Raw genomic sequence first — 19,590 nt, forward strand, 5'->3', positions numbered from 1 at the left:
CATCCATGCCGTGTACACAGCTGCCACATACCTCATTCTGAAGTGAATTTCATTTTATTTTTCTAACAAGATTAAATCTTCTGTTTAACAATAATGCAGTATAAAAGTATGGCCATCTTAAAATTTGTTAGCAATAATATAGCCAACTTCAGCTCATGTAAGCTAAAAGTTGGTTTTAGGCATATGCAGTTCTGTCAAGAATATGTTATATGAATGCAGTACTAGACCAGATCGAAGGATTTGAATTCTAACTCTTACCATTTGCTAATTTAAAACATTTAGAGGCTTAGTTTCTTTATCCGTAAAATGAATTCTGTATTTATCTCCAGTGTGTTAAGAACTGCAAGGACCACTGGAAATACAAACACAGTTAAGACAGTAACGCACTTTGAATTAAAAGGCAAGGAGATGTTATTACAAATGAACATCTAAATTATTGATATCTCTATAAAATTGAGGTTGTAGTACAATGTTCAGTCTTGGCCTGTGTACGTTTTGGACCAGATAATTGGTTGTAGGGTAGAAGAAAGAGTGTCCTGTGCATTACTGGGTGTTTAGCAGCAGGCCGGACTCTACACACTTAATGTTAGTGGCACCCTGATTTGCGACAAACAAAAATGCCTCTTAGTTTTTTAACTCTTTTAGAATTTGTCCAGCATGTTTTTTGGTGTTAATAAAAACCCGCACACAGAGAAATGCTTCTGGACGTTGCCAAGTGCCCCCAGGGAAACAAAATTGCCCTCAGTTGAGAACCACTGAGTTACAGGGATAAAATTATCAGATGTGTTCGTTTTATAAAAGAATTTAATAATATTTTAAAGCATATCACATATATTTTTGCCGAGGCTGGTCTATTTGATTGGAAGAAGAGTCCATTTTCCTCCGGCATATCCCCTTTTGGAGTTGGGAGTGCATTCTGAGAGAAGCTGTGCTCAGATTATTTGGAATCTGCAGCCTAGTGAGGAGCGAGGTTGAAGCTGAAGTCCTTAAGTATGGCAGAAGCATGGGTGGGAAGGTACCGAAAGACCAAAGAATTTGGGGATGGGGAGGTAGGAAAGGTGTCTCCAAACTCACATGCATATACATATTTTCCTTAACACCTGAGGTGAAAGAACACCCCTGTTATTTCTTGTTTGTTCTAAAGAGATGTGGTGAAGAGAATTTGCAGTGAGTTAAGAATCACTAAAGTTTCTGTGATTCAGTGAAATTGCCTTTGGAACATTGTAGGAGTGTCTTATAATTTGATAGAAGATTAAAAAAATGCATGGCATGGGCATTTTCTAGGGCTCTGAGTACTCTTAATAGACCCTTATCTCTGGATGTGAATTCATGAGGTTCAAAGGTCCCTGCCAGTCAAATGGCAAACTATGGAATTTCCCTGTCCTCTAGAGATTTGCTTTACTGTCTAATGAGGTTGATCATCTTTTTCATATGGTTATTGGCCATTTATTTTTCTTTAGTGAATTGTCTTCTTGCCCTTTGCTTACATTTCAGTCACAACATTGGTTTTCCCATTTCCTTTTTTCCTTTTCACTGTTGAATTATAACAGTTTTTATGTATCTTTACATTGTAAAGTTATTAATGTTGTAATCCTTATTTGCCTGTTTTTATCCTTATTCAGTGTTTATTTTTGCCCATTCTCTGACCTTTGACATTTCTGCATTTTGTATTAAATTGTTATAGTTAGGTTCCAGTTGTTTGATGCAATCCTTTTGTCTTTATATAAACAGTTGAGTTTATCTTATTTAGTCTCACTGTAGATGTGTTTAATCTTTTCCATCTGCTTTTTATGCATTCATATTGGCTTTTGTTTTGTTTTTAATCTCTTGATAATGGGGCTCAATTTTCAGATATACTTTTAAGATATGTTTATGCCTTTATTTCTCAAATTGCTTCAGAAACAAAATAGTGTCTATTGTGATCTTCCTTATTCTCATAACACTTAAGGATGTGTTGGCATGTTCTGAGATTTTTATTCTTGTTTGTTACAGTTAAATGATTATTTTTCTGTTTTGTGGCATATACTTCAAAAACAATATTTATTTTCTGCTTTTCTAACTTTATTTCCACAGATCCTTTGCATTGAGTATCTGCTTATCTTTCACAAGACAGCTTCCTCATTTGTGAGTCTTCGTATGAGTAATTTCAGTGGTCAGATTCTGTCTTCATGATAATTTTTTTCTCCTCAAGAAAGTGCACATGAGTGATACACGTCCTGAGTTCCTTTTCTGTAGACTTCATGTGAGACCATAGCTTCTCATGCTCTAGAATTCTGTCATAACCATTATTGATGTATAAATGACATACAGTAAACTGCATGTGTTTAAATTATGTAATTAAAAAAGTTTGGCATATTTATGTACCTGTGAAATTATTACTACAATCAAGATAATGGACATACGTATCACCCTTAAAAGTCTACTTGTGCCCCTTGGTAATCCCTTTACGCTCCTTATCTTTAGGCAACCACCAGTCTGCTTTCTGTCACTGTCAGGAAGTTTACATTTTAAAACACTTTATATAAATGGAGTCATACAGAATGTACTTTTTTGAGGGTCTGGGTTGTTCCACTCGGCATAATTATTTTGAGATTAATCTGTGTTGTTTTGTATATCAATAGCTTATTCTTTTTATTGCTGAGTCGTATTCCATTGTACGGATATAACACAACTCATGTGTCTGTTCACCTGGATACGTGGAAGTTTGGGCTGGTGGAAATTTGGGCTGTTCCATTACTGAGCTGTAACAAAGCTGCTACGAACATTTATGTACAAGCCATTCATTGTACGGACAAATGCTTTTGTTTCTCTTGGGCATATATCTAGGAGTGGAGTGATTTGGTCATATGGTAGGTGTATGTTTAACTTTGTAAGAAATTGGCTTCAAACTATACTACAAGGCTATAGTAACCAAAACAACATGGTACTGGTACCAAAACAGGTATGTAGACCAATGGAACAGAACAAAGGCCTCAGAAATAATGACATTTATGCAGCCAACAAACATAAGAAAAAAAAACTCATCATCACTGGTCATTAGAGAAATGCAAATCAAAACCACAATGAGATACCATCTCACACCAGTTAGAATGGCAATCATTAAAAAGTCAGGAAACGACAGATGCTGGAGAGGATGTGGAGAAATAGGAACGCTTTTACATTGTTGTGGCATGTGTCAGAATTTTCTTCCTCTTTAAGACTGGATCGTATTCCCTTGTATGTATAAATCACATTTTGTTTATCTGTTCACCTGTCAATGGGCATTTGGGTTGCTTCTACCCCTTAATGGTTGTGAATAATACTGCTGTGAATGTGGGTTCATGCAGTATCTTTTTGAGCCCCTGTTTTCAGTTCTTTAGGGTATATACACAGAAGTGGGATTGCGGGTCGTATGGTAATTCTATGTTTAATTTTTTTGGGAACCACAGTACTGTTTTCCATAGTGGCTACACCATTTTAATATTCACACTAACAGTGCACAAAGGTTCCAGTTTCACCACATCCTTGCCAAAGATCCTTATTTTCTTTTTAAAATTTTAAATAGTAGTCATCCAAACAGGTATGAAGTGGTATCATTGTGGTTTTGATTTGCATTTCCCTAATGGTTAGTGATGTTGAGCATCTTTTTAAGTGCCTACTGGCCATTTGTGTATTTTCTTTGGAGAAATGTTTGAGTCCTTTGCCCACCTTTTAGTTTGGTTGTTTTTCTGTTATTGAGTTGCAGGAGTTCTTGATAATATTCTAGATATTAATCTCATCAGATATTTGATTTATAAATATTTTCTCCCATTGCATGGGGAATAGATGTAGTTTTCATAATAAAAAGTTAAAGAAATTTTTCTTTACAGAAAATAGAAGAGCTCAACCAATACCAACTCATTTACCACCCAGACTCAACGGTTATTACCATTTTGCTGTGTTTGCTTTATCCATGCACCTCCCCACACACACAAATTATTTTGCCAAGACATCTCAAAGAAAATTAAGGACACCCTTACACTTTACCTAGTACGCATCTTGAAAAAATTAGGATAGTTTTCTACATCTGCCACATTTTCTGCATAAACAGTCTCCAAAATACTATTTCAAAATAATATATATTATTGGGAAAAAATAATGCTGTTTTTTCTCATTTTGATGTAGCAGATAACCTTTTGGGATAAGTTCACCGATGGTATTCCTTATAGCATTGGCATTTTCTCGTACATCAATAAGAACTTCCATTTCTTCATCACCTGAACTACAGCTGTTGCCTCCAACTTCCTACTTTTTCTCATCTTCCTTATCTTTAAAACCTAAAGTAGACCAAACTTCTTCCCATGACTTCCTTACAAGGCAGAGCATTATCTGGCCTCTGCTTAGCCCTCCAGTCTCATTTTCTCCTTCTCTCCCAGCTCCAGCAGAGAGACCTGCCATCTGTTTCTTGAACATACCAACCTCTCTATGAGGGCCTTCATATGTGCTGTTTTCTCTACCACCATCCATCCCACTGCCACACTGCTTTTTTTAATCCTTCAGGTTTTTATGTAAATATTGTCTCTTCAGACAGGCCTTCCTTCATGATGTATTTAAGTATGGCAACTATTTATTCCTGTTCACAGCACCTTTTCAATATTTTGATAATCCTATTTCAGTATATAAATATGTATTTTTAATGACTGTCTCCCTCACACACACCACCCACTGTACCTTGAGTTCCATGACAGTGGGAATCATTACCACCAGCACCTGGCAAGCAGTTAGTGAGCAGGGAACAGTCCGAGGCACAGCAGCCTCACAAAGTGATTGTCAAAGGGGCTGTTCTCAGGATGTGTCGGTTTGGCACACTTTTAAAAATCCATCGCATTACTTTCTGTTACTTCATGTGTGTTTACAATTTGATCTAGTCATTGTATGTGATTTGGAGACCAGGTTTAACCTTAAAATCCAAGTGGGTATAAAATGAATGTTGAAACTAAAATAGAATATTTTGGATATTCCATATGTCTGTAATATAAATATTTGGCTTCAGTTTTTTAATCATTATTTTATTCCTTTTACAGACCGAGACAACACTTGGACTCAGTTCATATCAGCAGAAAAGGTAAGTATATTTAGTAAGATAATTAACATACTTTCGGTTCCTTCTGGGGGATTCCTGTGGTTCTCCCTCCTCTTTCCCCTTGCTCATTTTGGTGAAGAAGGAATAGCAAATTGTAAATCACATTATATGATTATTTCTAAGTGTTGTGTGTGGGAAACCAGGTTTAAGTTTGAATGTGCACATCATGCAATTGTGTAGCATGCCTCCCCTGTCGTGTACGAAGGGCTGTTACTCAGAGCTGAAACTCCCCTTGCTTTGTGAGAGGATCAGCTGTGTAACTCCTTAGAGGCTTCTCTTGTGGCTATCCCTGCTTTTGATGTACTGACCACTGCTGCCCCCAGTTACCAGGGGTCTGCCCGCAGGCCCCCAGAGAAGGATCTCAGACCTGCGAAACCCAGTCTTGTGACTTGGAGAGACCGCTTTTAAATACAGCTTCCCTATGATAACAGGGGGATGGTTTTACCTCAGGTGTTAAGGAAAATAGGTACATGGATGTGAATTTGGAGACACTTTTCCTGCCTCCTCACGACCAAATTATTTGGTCTTTTGGTACCTTCTCACATCTGTAAAGAGACATACTGTGCTGATTCTCTTTCTATATGCGGTGAAAGTCTGTTCTGGTGCCTAAAGGTGAGAGAGAGCTTTCTTTGAGTTGGATAAAACAGTCCCTCCAGCAGCTATTTTGTGTTCACTCCCAGCTCTTAATGATTGCTCCCCGGAGGACCATAGATGTAAAGGAAGTTAGCTTAGAAGATTCAGCGTAATGGCATAGTTGCTCTTCCTGTTTGCCAGAAACAACTAGTCAGGCACCAGTACCTGTTCTAGTGAGCGCCCTTTAGTAACAATTGAACGGCTGGCAGTGGTGTCAATAGGGCTTTCAGGTAAGGAGCCCACATCATGGATTTAAGAACCCAGTTATTTTACAGTGTGTGTTTTTAGAAGTATGTTTTACTCTGTCAGTATATTTATTCCTTAAATGACAGCAAGGCAAATTTATCCTTAAAAATTATTACTATCCACTGAAATCAGACACTTAGCTACCAAAGTGGCTATGGCAACAGAAGGTGTCCCCACCCTTGCTGTCATTACTGCAGTTTCCATTCTGATGTAGCAGGAACAGGGAAGCATTTGTTCCTCCTAGGCCTTCATGTTTAAAGTACATCTATGAATGTCTCCAGACTAGCGAAATGCAGACTGCATCAACAAAGAATTTTGCTTTGAGAGAGAAATATAAAATATTCAGACTATTAGGAGGACAATTAAAACTTCTTACCTCATAAATAATGAAAATTATTTAGTATTCACTATTTTTTCTCTTTTTACTCTTTCATCTCTGCAGTAACATGGCCCTTTTCCCCCATTGTTCTGTCATTCTCTCTAATATTATATGCCCTGTTGGGACCTGCCCTGTCTGTGAATCTTGCCCAAATATTTAACACTGGCATGGGTTGTCTCCAAACCACTGCGTGTTTAGCCTGATTCCTCCTTGGTTGGACCATCTAAGAACCCTAGAACTCTCTAACCACATCTAGAGCCAAAATAATGGTGAGAAAAACATATGTGTTATCTTGTGATTCTTCCTTGATTCTTTATTCCAGCAATTAGGAAATTAGCTGTGGAATTAGACTGCATTACATTTACGAAGATGAGGATGTTCATTCGTGATCAAAATTTGGGCTTTAAGTATTTTCCTAGTATAATGAAGAATTGACATCAGTACATAATTATATTCTCATCTCATGCTCTACTTATCTATTATCTACTTCTATCTCAAAGTTAGTGGCATAAAATAACCATTTTATGATGCTCTCAAACTCTTGTCAGAAATTCAGGCAGGGGACAGCAAAGATAGCTTGTCTCTTCTCCATGATCTGGGGACTCAGCTGGGGAGATTTCAGAGCTGGAAATGACTTGATGGCTGGGAGCTGGAGGCATGTTCATTACATGTTGATGCTAGTTTCTAGCTGGGACCTCAGCTGAGCCCTCAACTAGAATGCCTATATGTAGGCCTCTTTGTGTGGCCTTCACATGGGCTAGTTTGGGCTTCCTCCTAGTATGATGGCTGGACTCCAAGAGTGAATGTCCCAGAGGAAACTAGTGAAAGCTGTATCACCTTAATCTGCCCTTGGAAGTCATAATATTACTTCTGCTGCCATATGCTATTAGTCAGCAAGTCACTTAGATTGGCCTAGATTCAAGATAAGGGTGGGGAGAAAGAGCTCCGTACCCACTGATGACAGGAATATTAGGTTTGTAGACACAATTTACAACTGTCACATTTTACATTTTGTGTGTGTGTGACCAGGATCATGAATTGGGTAAATATTTAATTCAAATTAGTATGCAGATTGGGTATGGGACTGGGTTAAGCACTAAAACATGTCTTAGTGAGTCCAGGATGCTATAACAAAATACCATAGACTGAGTGGCTTAAACAACAGACATTTATTTCTCACAGTTCTAGAGGCTCAGAAGTCTAGGATCAAGGGCTTGCAGACTTGGGCCTGGCAGACTGTTTTGATGCTGATGAAAGACTGATAACCATATGGACCACTAACATATACCTTACGTGTCTTGATACCCCCTACAACTAAACCCCGAGAGACTTACAGCATCCGTTTATAAGACCCTCTTCAAAAGCACTGCTTTCTTTTAGAGTAGATTGCATTTTGTCATTTCATCAACACATATGCTTTATAACCTCATCAGAAGTGGTGTCTCCAATATCCTCCAGAGGTATTTGGGTGTGTTTAACAGCCAGAGGATATTGGCAGATCTCATTTTCTACAGGCTTTGTGCTACAGAGGCTTATCTTGAGGAGGGCGGGTGGCATCCAGGTGATGCCTGTTCCTCTACAGAGAATTTAATACATCAATTTTATGTGTTCAGCAATTTAAAGGAAGACATGAACATAATGAGGGAAAATGGACAGTATAAAAAAGAAACAAATGAAGCCTCTAGAGTTGAAAAATGTTGTTTCTGAAATGAGTATTTCACTGGATAGGATTAAGAACAACCTAGACATTGCAAAAGAAAAGCTTAGTGAGTTTGAAGACAGTGACAGCAGTAATTTAAACTGAAGCACAGGGAGAAAAATGACTAAAAAACAAATAAACCCTTGGTGACCTCTGTTACAGTAGTAGCAAGCAGTCTAACACATGTCTAAGTGAGTTCCTAGGAATTGGGAGAGGGAGGAGCTGTCAAAGAACTTTAATAAACCTGAAGCAAGAGTAACACAGAAAGTCACACCAAGCCAGATAATATTCAAGTTGTCGAAAATCAGTCATAAATAGAGAAACAGCCAGGGAAGAAAACTAAATATAGTAGTTCAAAAGATAGGAATGACTGCTGGTTGTTCACCAAGGACAAATGCCACCCCAAAACCAATGAAATGACATTTTTAAAGTACCAAAAGAAAAAATCGCTAATCTAAAACACTGCTTCCAGCAGGAATATCCTTCAAAAAAGATGAAGACATTTTCAGACAAAACTGAGAAAATTTGCAGTAGACTGGCACTTTTAAGAAATGTTACAGGCTAAAGGTAGTTAACCATTTGAGGTGAAAACACGGATCCTACGAAGAACAAAGACCACCAAAAAGGCAAAAATATGTGGAAACATATAAAAAATGTTTTCTGGTTAACAAAATGTTAATTTCTAACATTTTAAAAACAAAAATGATTGTTTATAACATGTATACATTGCATATGTGATAACAGCACAAAGGACAGGAGGGTTGCATGGAAGAATTGAGTTGTAAGGTTCTTAGATGTTATGTAAAGTAGTACAATATTATTTGAAGTTAAACTGTGGTAATATGAAATAAGCCCCACACGAAACATTAAAATCAAAAAAAAAAAAAAAGAACTATAGCCAATAAACTAGTCACGAAGATAGAATGAAATACTAAATGAATACTCAGTTGATCTAAAAGAAGGCATAAACAGAACAAGAGGAATAAAAAGCAGATGGGAAAAATAGAAAACAAATGGCAATATGGCAGACTTAAACCCAAACATATCAGAAACCGTAGTAAATGAATAATTTCAACACCAATTGTTAGATTATATTTAAAAAGCAAGACCCAAGCATATTTTGTCTACAAGAACTTTATTTTAATTTTGTATTTAATATTTTACCTTTTGTTTTGAAATAATTTTAGAGAAAAGATGGAAAAATAGTACAAATAATTCTTATATCTTGTTGACCCAAATTCCTCATTTGTTAATGTTTTTTCATATTTGCTTTATCACTCCTAATCTCGCTTTTTTAACTCTCTCCTTTTCCTTCCCCCCCCATAGCTACCTTTTTATACATACATGTACATGTATTTATAATTTTTCTGAAGCATTTGAAAATCATTTGTAGACATGATGCTATTTTACCCCTAAATATTTCAGTGTATGTTTCTTATAAACATGAACATTGTTTTAGAGATCATCATATACTCATCAAATTCAGGAAATTAAGACTGTCTCATACTGCTGTTTAATCTAGAGGCCTCATTGGAATTTTGTAAATTGTCCCATTAACGTCTTTTATTTTAAAAAATTTGGGGTCCAGGGTTCAGACCCTCATATTTAATTTTCACTTCTCTTTAGTCTCTAATGTAGAACTATTGATTTGTCTTTCTTACTCTCTTAGAACTTTGACATTTTTGAAGAGTAGATGCTGTTTATTTTGTAGAATAACCCAGATGGGCCTGGGCACGGTGGCTCACAGCCTGTAATCCTAGCACTTTGAGAAGCTGAGGTGGTGGATTGCCTGAGTTCAGGAGTTCGAGACCAGCTTGGGCAACACGGTGAAACCCCATCTCTACTAAAATACAAAATGCGCCTGTAATCCCAGCTACTCAGGAGGCTGTGACAGGAGAATTGCTTGAACCCAGGAGGCGGAGGTTGCAGTGAGCCGAGATTGCGCCATTGCACTCCAGCCTGGGCAAGACTCCCTCTCAAAATAAACAAACAAACAAACAAACAAACCCAGCTAGAGTTTTCTGATATTTACTCATTATTTGATTCAGAATTTGCATTTTTGGTGGAATATTACTGAAGTTTGTGTCTCTCCCAATGCATCCTATCAGGAAGCACTTGGCGTCTCTTTGTTCCATTTTTCTCTTATAATTCATAAGTGTCTTGCAGAGAAGTACTTTGAGACTATGCAAGTACTGTGTTTTACATGAAACTCTGACTAGTTTTAGAATCTACTGATGATTCTTGCCTGGAACAGTTATTGCGCTGGCTGGGTTTTCTAAAAATTCTATCACACTTAATCTATGTTTCTTAGTTGACATTCTGATTGAAGTTAAGATTGAGGTCACAGTTCATTTTTATCCAGGTATTTCACCATCATTTGCGCTGTCATAAAAAAATCGCACGTGCTTAGTTAGGTCTATTCTGTGTCATTTACGTGTCCCCAGCAATCATTGAGCACTTCTTACTTTCTGGTATGTTAGGATGTTCCAGGCTTGTTTTGTAATTTTCTTGCCACAGCCCTGGAACAACCTATTTCTTGAAAGACTCCTGCTTCATTTTAGTGGAAGATAATATTGAAAAATTAATCTTTATGTGCCATGTGTACTCATTGCTACTGTAATGTATTAGGATTCTCTTAGAGGGACAGAACTGTTAGGATAAATATATAAAGGGGAGTTTATTAAGTATTAATTTACATGATCACAAGGTCCCACAATAGGCTGTCTGCAAGCTGAGGAGCAAGGAGAGCCAGTCTGAGTCCCAAACTGAAGAACTTGGGAGTCCAGCGTTCAAGGGCGAGAACCATCCAGCACAGGAGAAAGATGTAGGCTTGGAGGCTAGGCCCATCTCTCTTTTCATGTTTTCCTGCCTGCTTTATATTTGCTGGAAGCTGATTAGATTGTGCCCACCAGATTAAGGGTGGATCTGCTTTCCCCAGCCCACTGACTCAGATGTTAATCTCTTTCTGGCAACACCCACACAGACACACCCAGGATTAATACTTTGTATCATATCCTTCAATCTAATCAAGTTAACAGTCAGTATTAACCATCACAAGTGGTGTCATCATTAGTGAGGTGTCATTATCTCTAGACTCTTAGTAAAAGGAAGAAAATGTTTATGTTTATGTGTATAAATATGTACAGTATACACAAACATATTCCTATTCTTGTATCTGTGTATATTAAAAACCATGAGTTACTGATGCCTCCAATTTTGATACAAAACCAGTGTTCTGTCTATTCTGTTTCTGTCCATTCTCCAACAATGAGAAATCTGGCTCCAGTTATCTGTCTACAGTAAGTGTATTGATTTGTTCAATCCTAGAATACAGATAAATTAGTTTCAAAATTGTTAACTGATACAGCCATAAAAAAAGAGTACGGTGTCTGTTTAGAGTTCATGTTTTTTCTTTAGTCTGAGTGTATATTGTCAAAATACTGTATTCTAAATTTACATGGGTTATAATGTTCTTCATCTTTCTCTTCATCCTTCTCCCACCCCCACACCCATCTGTGTTGTACATTTTAAATGAAGCTTAGTTTATTTGTTTCTCTCTGTATCCCATTTAGGATTTTTACTCTACTTAAAAAATTTTTTTTTATTATTGCATAATACATATTGATGGGGTACATGTGATAGTTTGATACATGCGTAGACTGTGTAATGATCAAATCAGGGTGTTTAGGATATGCATCACCTTGAACATTTATCATTTCTTTGTGTTAGGAACATTTCCAATCTTCTCTTCTAGTGACTTTGAAATATGCAATATATGGTTGCTAACTACAGTCACTCTGCCCTGCTGTTAAAAACTAGGGCTTATTCCTACTGTCTGTTAATAACTGTATACTTGAGCCCAGTAGCCTACCTCTCTTCATCCTCCCTCTCACACCAAAAAGCAAATGCTTCCCAGCCTCTGGTGACTGTCATTCTACTCTTTACCTTCACAAGATAAACTTTTTTAGCTCCCTTCTATGAGTCAGAACATGCAATATTTGCTTTTCAGTGCCTTGCCTATTTCACTTAACATAAACTCCAGTTCCATCTATGTTGCTGAAAATAACAGGATTTTATTGTTTTTTATGGCTGAATAATATTCCATTGTGTTTAATATATACCTATTTTCTTTGTTCATCCATTGATGGACACTTAGGTTGATTTCATATCTTTGCTACTGTGAATAGTGCTACGGTAAACATGGGGTTGCAGGTGTATCTTTGAAATACTGATTTCTTTCCCTTTGGATAAATAGCCAGTAGTGGAATTGCTGGGTCAACTCTTATCTCTCACCATATACAAAAATCAACTCAAAATGGATTAAAGACTTATATCTAAGACCTGAAACTATAAAACTACTTGAAGAAAACGTAGAGGAAATGTTCCAAGACATTGATGTAGGCTAAGATTTTAGGGCTAAGATCTCAAAAGCATAAGCAACAAAAATATCCCCATTTAAAAAATTTACTTTTGTGCCATTATTTTTTTACCCACTGTCCTATATATGAGCATTTCATTTGTTTCCCGTATTTTGCAATTGCAAACAGTGCTTCAAAGAATAATCTCTTGTGTATGTATTTTCATATTTTTGAAGGTTATATTCAGGGTAAATTCCTACAACTTGAATTGCTCAATCAAAAGATAAGTGTAGCTGTAATTTGTATTGTTGAATGTATATGTTTAGAAATGACTAACGGTTATATGAAGAAATGCTCTGCATGGCCAGTCATCAGGAATGCTAATCAAAACAAAGATGCATTATCATCTCACACCTGTTAGAAAGGCTGTCATCAAAAAGACAAAAGATAACAAATATTGACCAAGAATGTGTAGAAAAGGGAACCCTGGTTCACTGTTGGTGGGAATGTAAATTAGTATAGCTATTATGGAAAACAGTGTGGCAGTTGCTAAAAAAAATTAAAAATAGAACTGCTATGTGATCCAGCAAATTCATAACTAGGTATATATACAAGAGAAATGAAATAATTATGTCAAAGAGATAGCTGCATTCTCATGTTCATTGAAGCATTATTCACAATAGCCACGACAGGGAGGAATCAACCTAAGCGTTCATCAGTGGACACATGGATAATGAAAATGTGGGGGTGTATGTGTGTGTGTCTGTGTGGATTCTTAATAGTATTCCACACATATATAGTGGAATACTATTAAGCCTTAAAAAATAAGGAAATCCTGTCGTTTATGACAACATGGATGAACTTGGAGGACATTATGTTAAATGTGATAAGCCAAGTACAGAAAGATGAATAATGCATGATCTCACTTAAATGGAGAATATAGAAGCAGAGAGTAGAATGGTGGTTACCAGAGCTTGAGGGTGGGGACCAGGGAGATTTGAGAGATGTTAGTCAAAAGACACAAAATTTCAGTTAGAAGGTGTAAGTTCAGCTTAGCAGTTTTTGGACTTCATGATGGTGCCAAAGCACAGTATATGTTCAGTAGAAACAGTATTTCACATTTTGAATTTTGATCTTTCCTGGGCTAGCTGTACAATACTCTTGCAGCTTTCAGCCAGCCACACAATCCAGAGAGTAAACGACTGATACTCTACCTGTACCATGTTACCAGATGACTTTGCCCAACAGTAGTCTGATGTAAGTGTTCTGAGCATGTTTAAGGGGAGACTAGGCTACCTTAAAAGTAAGTTGGTGTATTAAATACATTTTTGACTTGTGATTTTCAACTTATGATGGATTTATTGGTATGTCACCTCATCATAAGTCAAGAAGCATCTGTATTGTGTACTTGAAAATTGCTGAGAGAGTAGATTTTGTGTTCTTACCATAAAAAATGACAACTATGTGAGGTAATGCATGCATTAGCTCAATGTAGCCATTCTACAGTGTGTACATATTTTAAAATATGTTGTACATCATAAATATATACAGTTTTCACTTGTCAAATAGGGAAAGGGATAGATATAAAGTTTATGTTTAGGATAAATTCCTGGAAGTGGGGTTGGTGAGTCAAAAGTAAATGCTGACATTGTTTCATTAAGCATTGCCAGATTCTCCTTCAAGGTCTGTGCCACCTTGCATTCCCTCATTGGTGAAAAAAAGTGCCTGTTTCCCACATCCTTTCCAACAGAATGTGTTACATTTTTTATTTTTGCTGATCTGATAGGTCAGAAATTTTATCACAGTGTAGTTTTAGTTTGTCTTTAATTATGTGTGAGGTTAACCATCTCCTGGTATTTAAGAGCCATGCTTATATTTGTCTCTTGATGTTGTCTGTTCATATCTGTTCTACCCATTTTTCTATAGTGCTTTTAATTTTTTCTGATTCAGTTAAGAGTTCTTTATATATTGGAGATATTAGTCCTATTTTGCAAGTGTCTTCTCCTGTTCATCAGTAGTCTTGATTTTGAGGAAATGCACTTCTTCGTAAGTATGCAAGTAGGTTAAATGTAAAAAGACCTAGGAAAACAAGTAAACACTAATCTTTAAGATGCTGGAGTGGTTATGTTACTCTCAGACAAAGTAGACTTTAGGACAGGGAATATTATCAGAGATAAAGAAGGACATTTTACAATTATGAAGGAGACAGTTCCCCAGGTAGATACAACAATCCCAGATTCTAATATTGGAGCTTTAAAGTACGTGAAGGAAAAAAATGAATAAAACTAAGGGAAGATTTCAACATTCATCTGTTAGTAACTGATAAAATAGATGGAAAATCAGTAAGGGTGTAGATTTGAAGAACACTATTAAGTAACTTGACCTAATAGGTATTTATTAAACACTACATCCACCAAGAGCAGATTATATAGATTATACTCTCTGATTAGAGCAAAATTAAATTAGAAATCAGTAACAATGAAAATCCAGATATTTTATAATTAGAAATTAAACCAGAAGCTTTTCAGTACTCATGGGTTAAGAAAGAAATCATAAGGGATATTAGAAAATGCTTTGAAAACAAAAGTATAACATATCTTAGTCTGCTTGGGCTAGACTGCCGTAACAAAATACCATAAACTGGGTGGCTTAAACAATAGACATTTATTTTCTCACAGTTTGGAATCTGGAAGTCTGAAATCAGGTGTCAGCGTAGTCACTTTACACTGAGACCTGTTTTCCTAGCTTGTAGGTGGCAGCCATTCCACTGTGTAACTCACATGCCCTCTTTGTGCACATGTGTGCATGGGGGCTTTCTGGTGTCTCTTTTCGTAAGGATACTAATCCCATTATATTAGGGCCCCCACCATTATAACCTCATTTAACCTTAATTGCCTGCTTATAGACCCTGTCTCCACATAATAGTCATAGTGGGGATTAGGGCTTCAATATGTGAATTTTGGAGGTAGCGGGTGGGGTGGGGGAGAATTCAATTCATAGAACAACATACCAAGTTTTCTGGAATTTAGCCAAAGCAGTATTTAAATAGACATTTATAGCTTTAAAAGTTTATATCAGATAGAAGAAAAATTTTATAATGAACAATTTACATTTCCAGTTTAAGACATAGAGCATCAACTTTAAATAGAAGAAAATAAAGGATATACTAGAAATCAATTAAATAGAAAGTGAAAAAAAATCAATGTAAACAAAAACTGATTCTTTGAATGTAGCTAGATTGGTTAGAAAGGCAGACAAAAAAAATCAGTAATGAAATAGGGGATATCACTACAGATCTTATGAACATTCAAAGAATAAGAGAAATTATGAATCCCTTCATTCTCAAATTCAGCAATTTAGATGAAGTGGTCAAATACTTGAAAGATACAAATTATTAAAACTAACCAAGAGAGAATTAGAAAATTAGTTTTTAAATATCTGTTAAAGACATAGAGTTTACAGTTTTAAACCTTTCCACAAAGAAAACTGCAGGCTCATATGACTAAACTGGTAAATTCGATCAGACACCTAGTGAAAAATTACTAGTCTTACATAAACGCTTTTAGAAAAGAGGAATAGAATGTCCTTCCTTACACGTTTTATGAGGTGATTATTGCAGGCATTAAAGAAAGCTAGAAGCGACATCTCTTCAAACATATATTCAGAAATCTCTAACAGAATATTAGCAAATCAAATCCAGAAACGTGATAACAGGGTAATGCATCATGGCCAACAGGGGTTTATCCTAGGAATGCAAGATTATTATTTGAAAACAATATAATTTTTCTTGTTAACAAAATTTTAAACGCCTTTGTAATTATTTGAATAGATGTAGAAAAAGCCTGTGACAACATTCAGCATCTGTTCAGCACATTAAGAATAGAGAAGAATGTCTTTAACCTGATAAAGAGTATCTATGGAAAAGTAACAGTTAACATGGTATTAATGGTAAAAGATTGAATGCTTTCTTTCTAAGATTGGGAAAGTGGCAAGGATGTCCACTTTCATCACTGACATTAAACATTGTACTGGATGTGGTACTCATTATATTAAGACAAGAAACAGAAATAAGAGCCATCTGATTGGAAAGGAAAAACAAAAAGGATTTTGTCTACAAACCATGTGATTGTGTACATAGAAAGTCCTAAGGAATATACCAAAAAGTAATACAGTCAGTAATCAGAAGTAACTGATTTCTTCATAACAAGTACAGAAATAAAATGTTGTAGAAAAATGTGATTTACAATGGCATAAATCACTGCATACTTTGGGATAAATTTAACAAAAAAAATGTTGAGACCTGTACACTGAAAACTGTAATATAATAGAGTAATTAAAGAACTCCTAGATATATTGAGAAAGATTCCGCGTTCATGGATTGGAAGACTGTGAAGATGATAATTCTCCCCAGATCAGTTTTAGATTAAGCAATTCCAATAGAAATTTCAACAGACAATTTTTTTTTTTTAGAAATTGATAAGCTGCTTTTCAAGATTAGATGGAAAACGTTAAGCATCTAGAATAGACCAAACAAGTTTTAAAAAGAATAAACATCAGAAGATTTAAACTACATGTTTTGAAGATCAAGTTTAAAACTTCTTGTCCAGATGTGTCAAGGTAATTCAATGGCACAAGAATACTCCTTTTCAGCAGGGGTTACAATCCTCGTCTCTGATGAAACAGACTTGAAACCAACAAAGATCAAAAGAGACAAAGAAGGGCATTACATAATGGCAAAGGGATCAATGCAACAAGAAGAGCTAACTATCCTAAATATATATGCACCCAATACAGGAGCACCCAGATTCATAAAGCAAGTTCTTAGAGACCTACAAAGAGACTTAAACTCCCACACAATAATAGTGGGAGACTTTAACACCCACTGCCAATATTCGACAGATCAACGAGACAGAAAATTAACAAGGATATTCAGGACCTGAACTCAGCTCTGGACCAAGCGAACCTAATAGACATCTGCAGAACTCTCCACCCCAAATCAACAGAATATACATTCTTCTCAGCACCAGATCACACTTATTCTAAAATTGACCACATAATTGGAAGGAAAACACTCCTCAACATATGCAAAATAACAGAAATCATAACAAACAGTTTCTCAGATCACAGTGCAATCAAATTCGAACTCAGGATTAAGAAACTCACTTAAAACTGCACAACTACAGGGAAGTTGAACAACCTGCTCCTGAATGACTACTGGGTAAATAATGAAATGAAGGCAGAAAAAAGATGTTCTTTGAAACCAATGAGAACAAAGACACAATGTACCAGAATCTCCGGGACACATTTAAAGCAATGTGCAGAGGGAAATTTATAGCACTAAATGCTCACAAGAGAAAGCAGGAAAGATCTAGAATCGACACCATAACATCAAAATTAAAAGAACTAGAGAAGCAAAAGCAAACAAATTCAAAATCTAGCAGAAGATAAGAAATAACTAAGATCAGAGCAGAACTGAAGGAGATAGAGACACAAAAAACCCTTCAAAAAATCAATGAATCCAGGAGCTGTGTTTTTGAAAAGACCAACAAAATAAATCACTAGCCAGACTAATAAAGAAGAAAAGAGAGAAGAATCAAATCGATGCAATAAAAAAATGATAAAGGGGATATCACCATTTATCCGACAGAAATAAAAAACTACCATCAGAGAATACTATAAACACCTCTACGCAAATAAACTAGAAAACCTAGAAGAAATGGACAAATTCTTGGACACATACACCCTCCTAAGTCTAAATCAGGAAGGAGTCGAATCCCTGAATAGACCAATAACAAGTTCTGAAATTGAGGCAGTGATTAATAGCCTACCAACCAAAAAAAGTCCAAGACCAGACAGATTCACAACCAAATTCAACCAGAGGTACAAAGAGGAGCTGGTACCATTCCTTCTGAAACTATTCCAATCAATAGAAAAAGAGAGAATCCTCCTTAACTCATTTTATGAGGCCAACATCGTCTGATCCAAAACCTGGCAGAGACACAGCAAAAAAAGAAAATTTCAGGCAAATATCCCTAATGAACATCGATGCGAGAAGCCTCAATAAAATCTGGCAAACCAAATCCAGCACCACACCAAAAGGCTTATCTACCACGATCAAGTCGGCTTCATCCCTAGGATGTAAGGCTGGTTCAACATATGCAAATCAATAAACGTAATCCATCACATAAACAGAACCAATGACAAAAACCACATGACTATCTCAATAGATGCAGAAAAGGCCTTCGACAAAATTCAACACCCCTTCATGCTAAAAACTGTCAATAAATTAGGTATTGATGGAACATATCTCAAACTAATAAGAGCTATTTATGACAAACCAACAGCAAGTATCAAGCTGAATGGGCAAAAACTGGAAGCATTCCCTTTGAAAACTGGCACAAGACAAGGATGCCTTGTCTCACCACCCCTATTCAACACAGTATTGGAAGTTCTGGCCAGGGCAGTCAGGCAAGAGAAAGAAATAAAGAGTATTCAAATAGGAAAGGAGGAAGTCAAGTTGTCTCTGTTTGCAGATGAAATGATGGTATATTTACAAAACCCCATCATCTCAGCTCAAAATATCCTTAAGCTGATAAGCAACTTCAGCCAAGTCTCAGGATACTTCACTGTGCAAAAATCACAAGCGTTCCTATACACTAATAACAGACAGCCAAATCATGAGTAACTCCCATTCACAGTTGCTACAAAGAGAACAAAATACCTAGGAATCCAACTTACAAGGGATATGAAGGACGTCTTCAAGAAGAACTACAAACCACTGCTCAAGGAAATTAAGAGAGGACACAAACAAATGGAAAAACATTCCATGCTCATGGATAGGAAGAATCAATATCGTGAAAATGGCCATACTGCCCAAAGTAATTTATAGATTCAGTGCTGTCCCCATCAAGCTACTATTGACTTTTCTTCACAGAATTGAAAAAAACTACTTTAAACTTCATATGGAACGAAAAAAGAACCCACGTAGCCAAGACAACTCTAAGCAAAAAGAACAAGGCTAGAGGCATCATGCTACCTGACTTCAAATTATTCTGCAAGGCTGCAGTAACCACAACAGCATGGTACTGGTACCAAAACAGATACATAAACCAATAGAACAGAAGTGAGGCCTCAGAAATAACACCACACATCTACAACCGTCTGATCTTTTGAC

At 36.3% G+C, this 19,590-nt stretch overlaps 1 protein-coding gene and 1 non-coding gene across 5 annotated transcripts in view; both read left to right on the forward strand.

The window, feature by feature from the left end:
• The window catches only part of TMEM131 (transmembrane protein 131), a 243,309-nt gene that overhangs the window by 86,126 nt on the left and 137,593 nt on the right, over positions 1-19,590 (forward strand). For 2 of the 4 annotated variants that reach the window (XM_034953708.3, XM_034953707.3), the window contains exons 3-4: positions 2,074-2,124; positions 5,043-5,083. In XM_034953708.3, coding sequence (XP_034809599.1) covers positions 2,074-2,124; positions 5,043-5,083 — 92 coding nt within the window. The remainder of the gene's footprint in view (positions 1-2,073; positions 2,125-5,042; positions 5,084-19,590) is intronic. The other 2 variants (XM_034953709.4, XM_055107628.1) reach the window with 1 other exon arrangement.
• LOC112438967 (U7 small nuclear RNA) lies at positions 626-685 on the forward strand. The gene has a single exon (XR_003027278.1). It is a non-coding gene; the product is annotated as a U7 small nuclear RNA (small nuclear RNA).

The sequence above is a fragment of the Pan paniscus genome, chromosome 12 (assembly GCF_029289425.2).
Source record: "Pan paniscus chromosome 12, NHGRI_mPanPan1-v2.0_pri, whole genome shotgun sequence".
NCBI classification, from domain to species: Eukaryota; Metazoa; Chordata; class Mammalia; order Primates; family Hominidae; genus Pan; species Pan paniscus.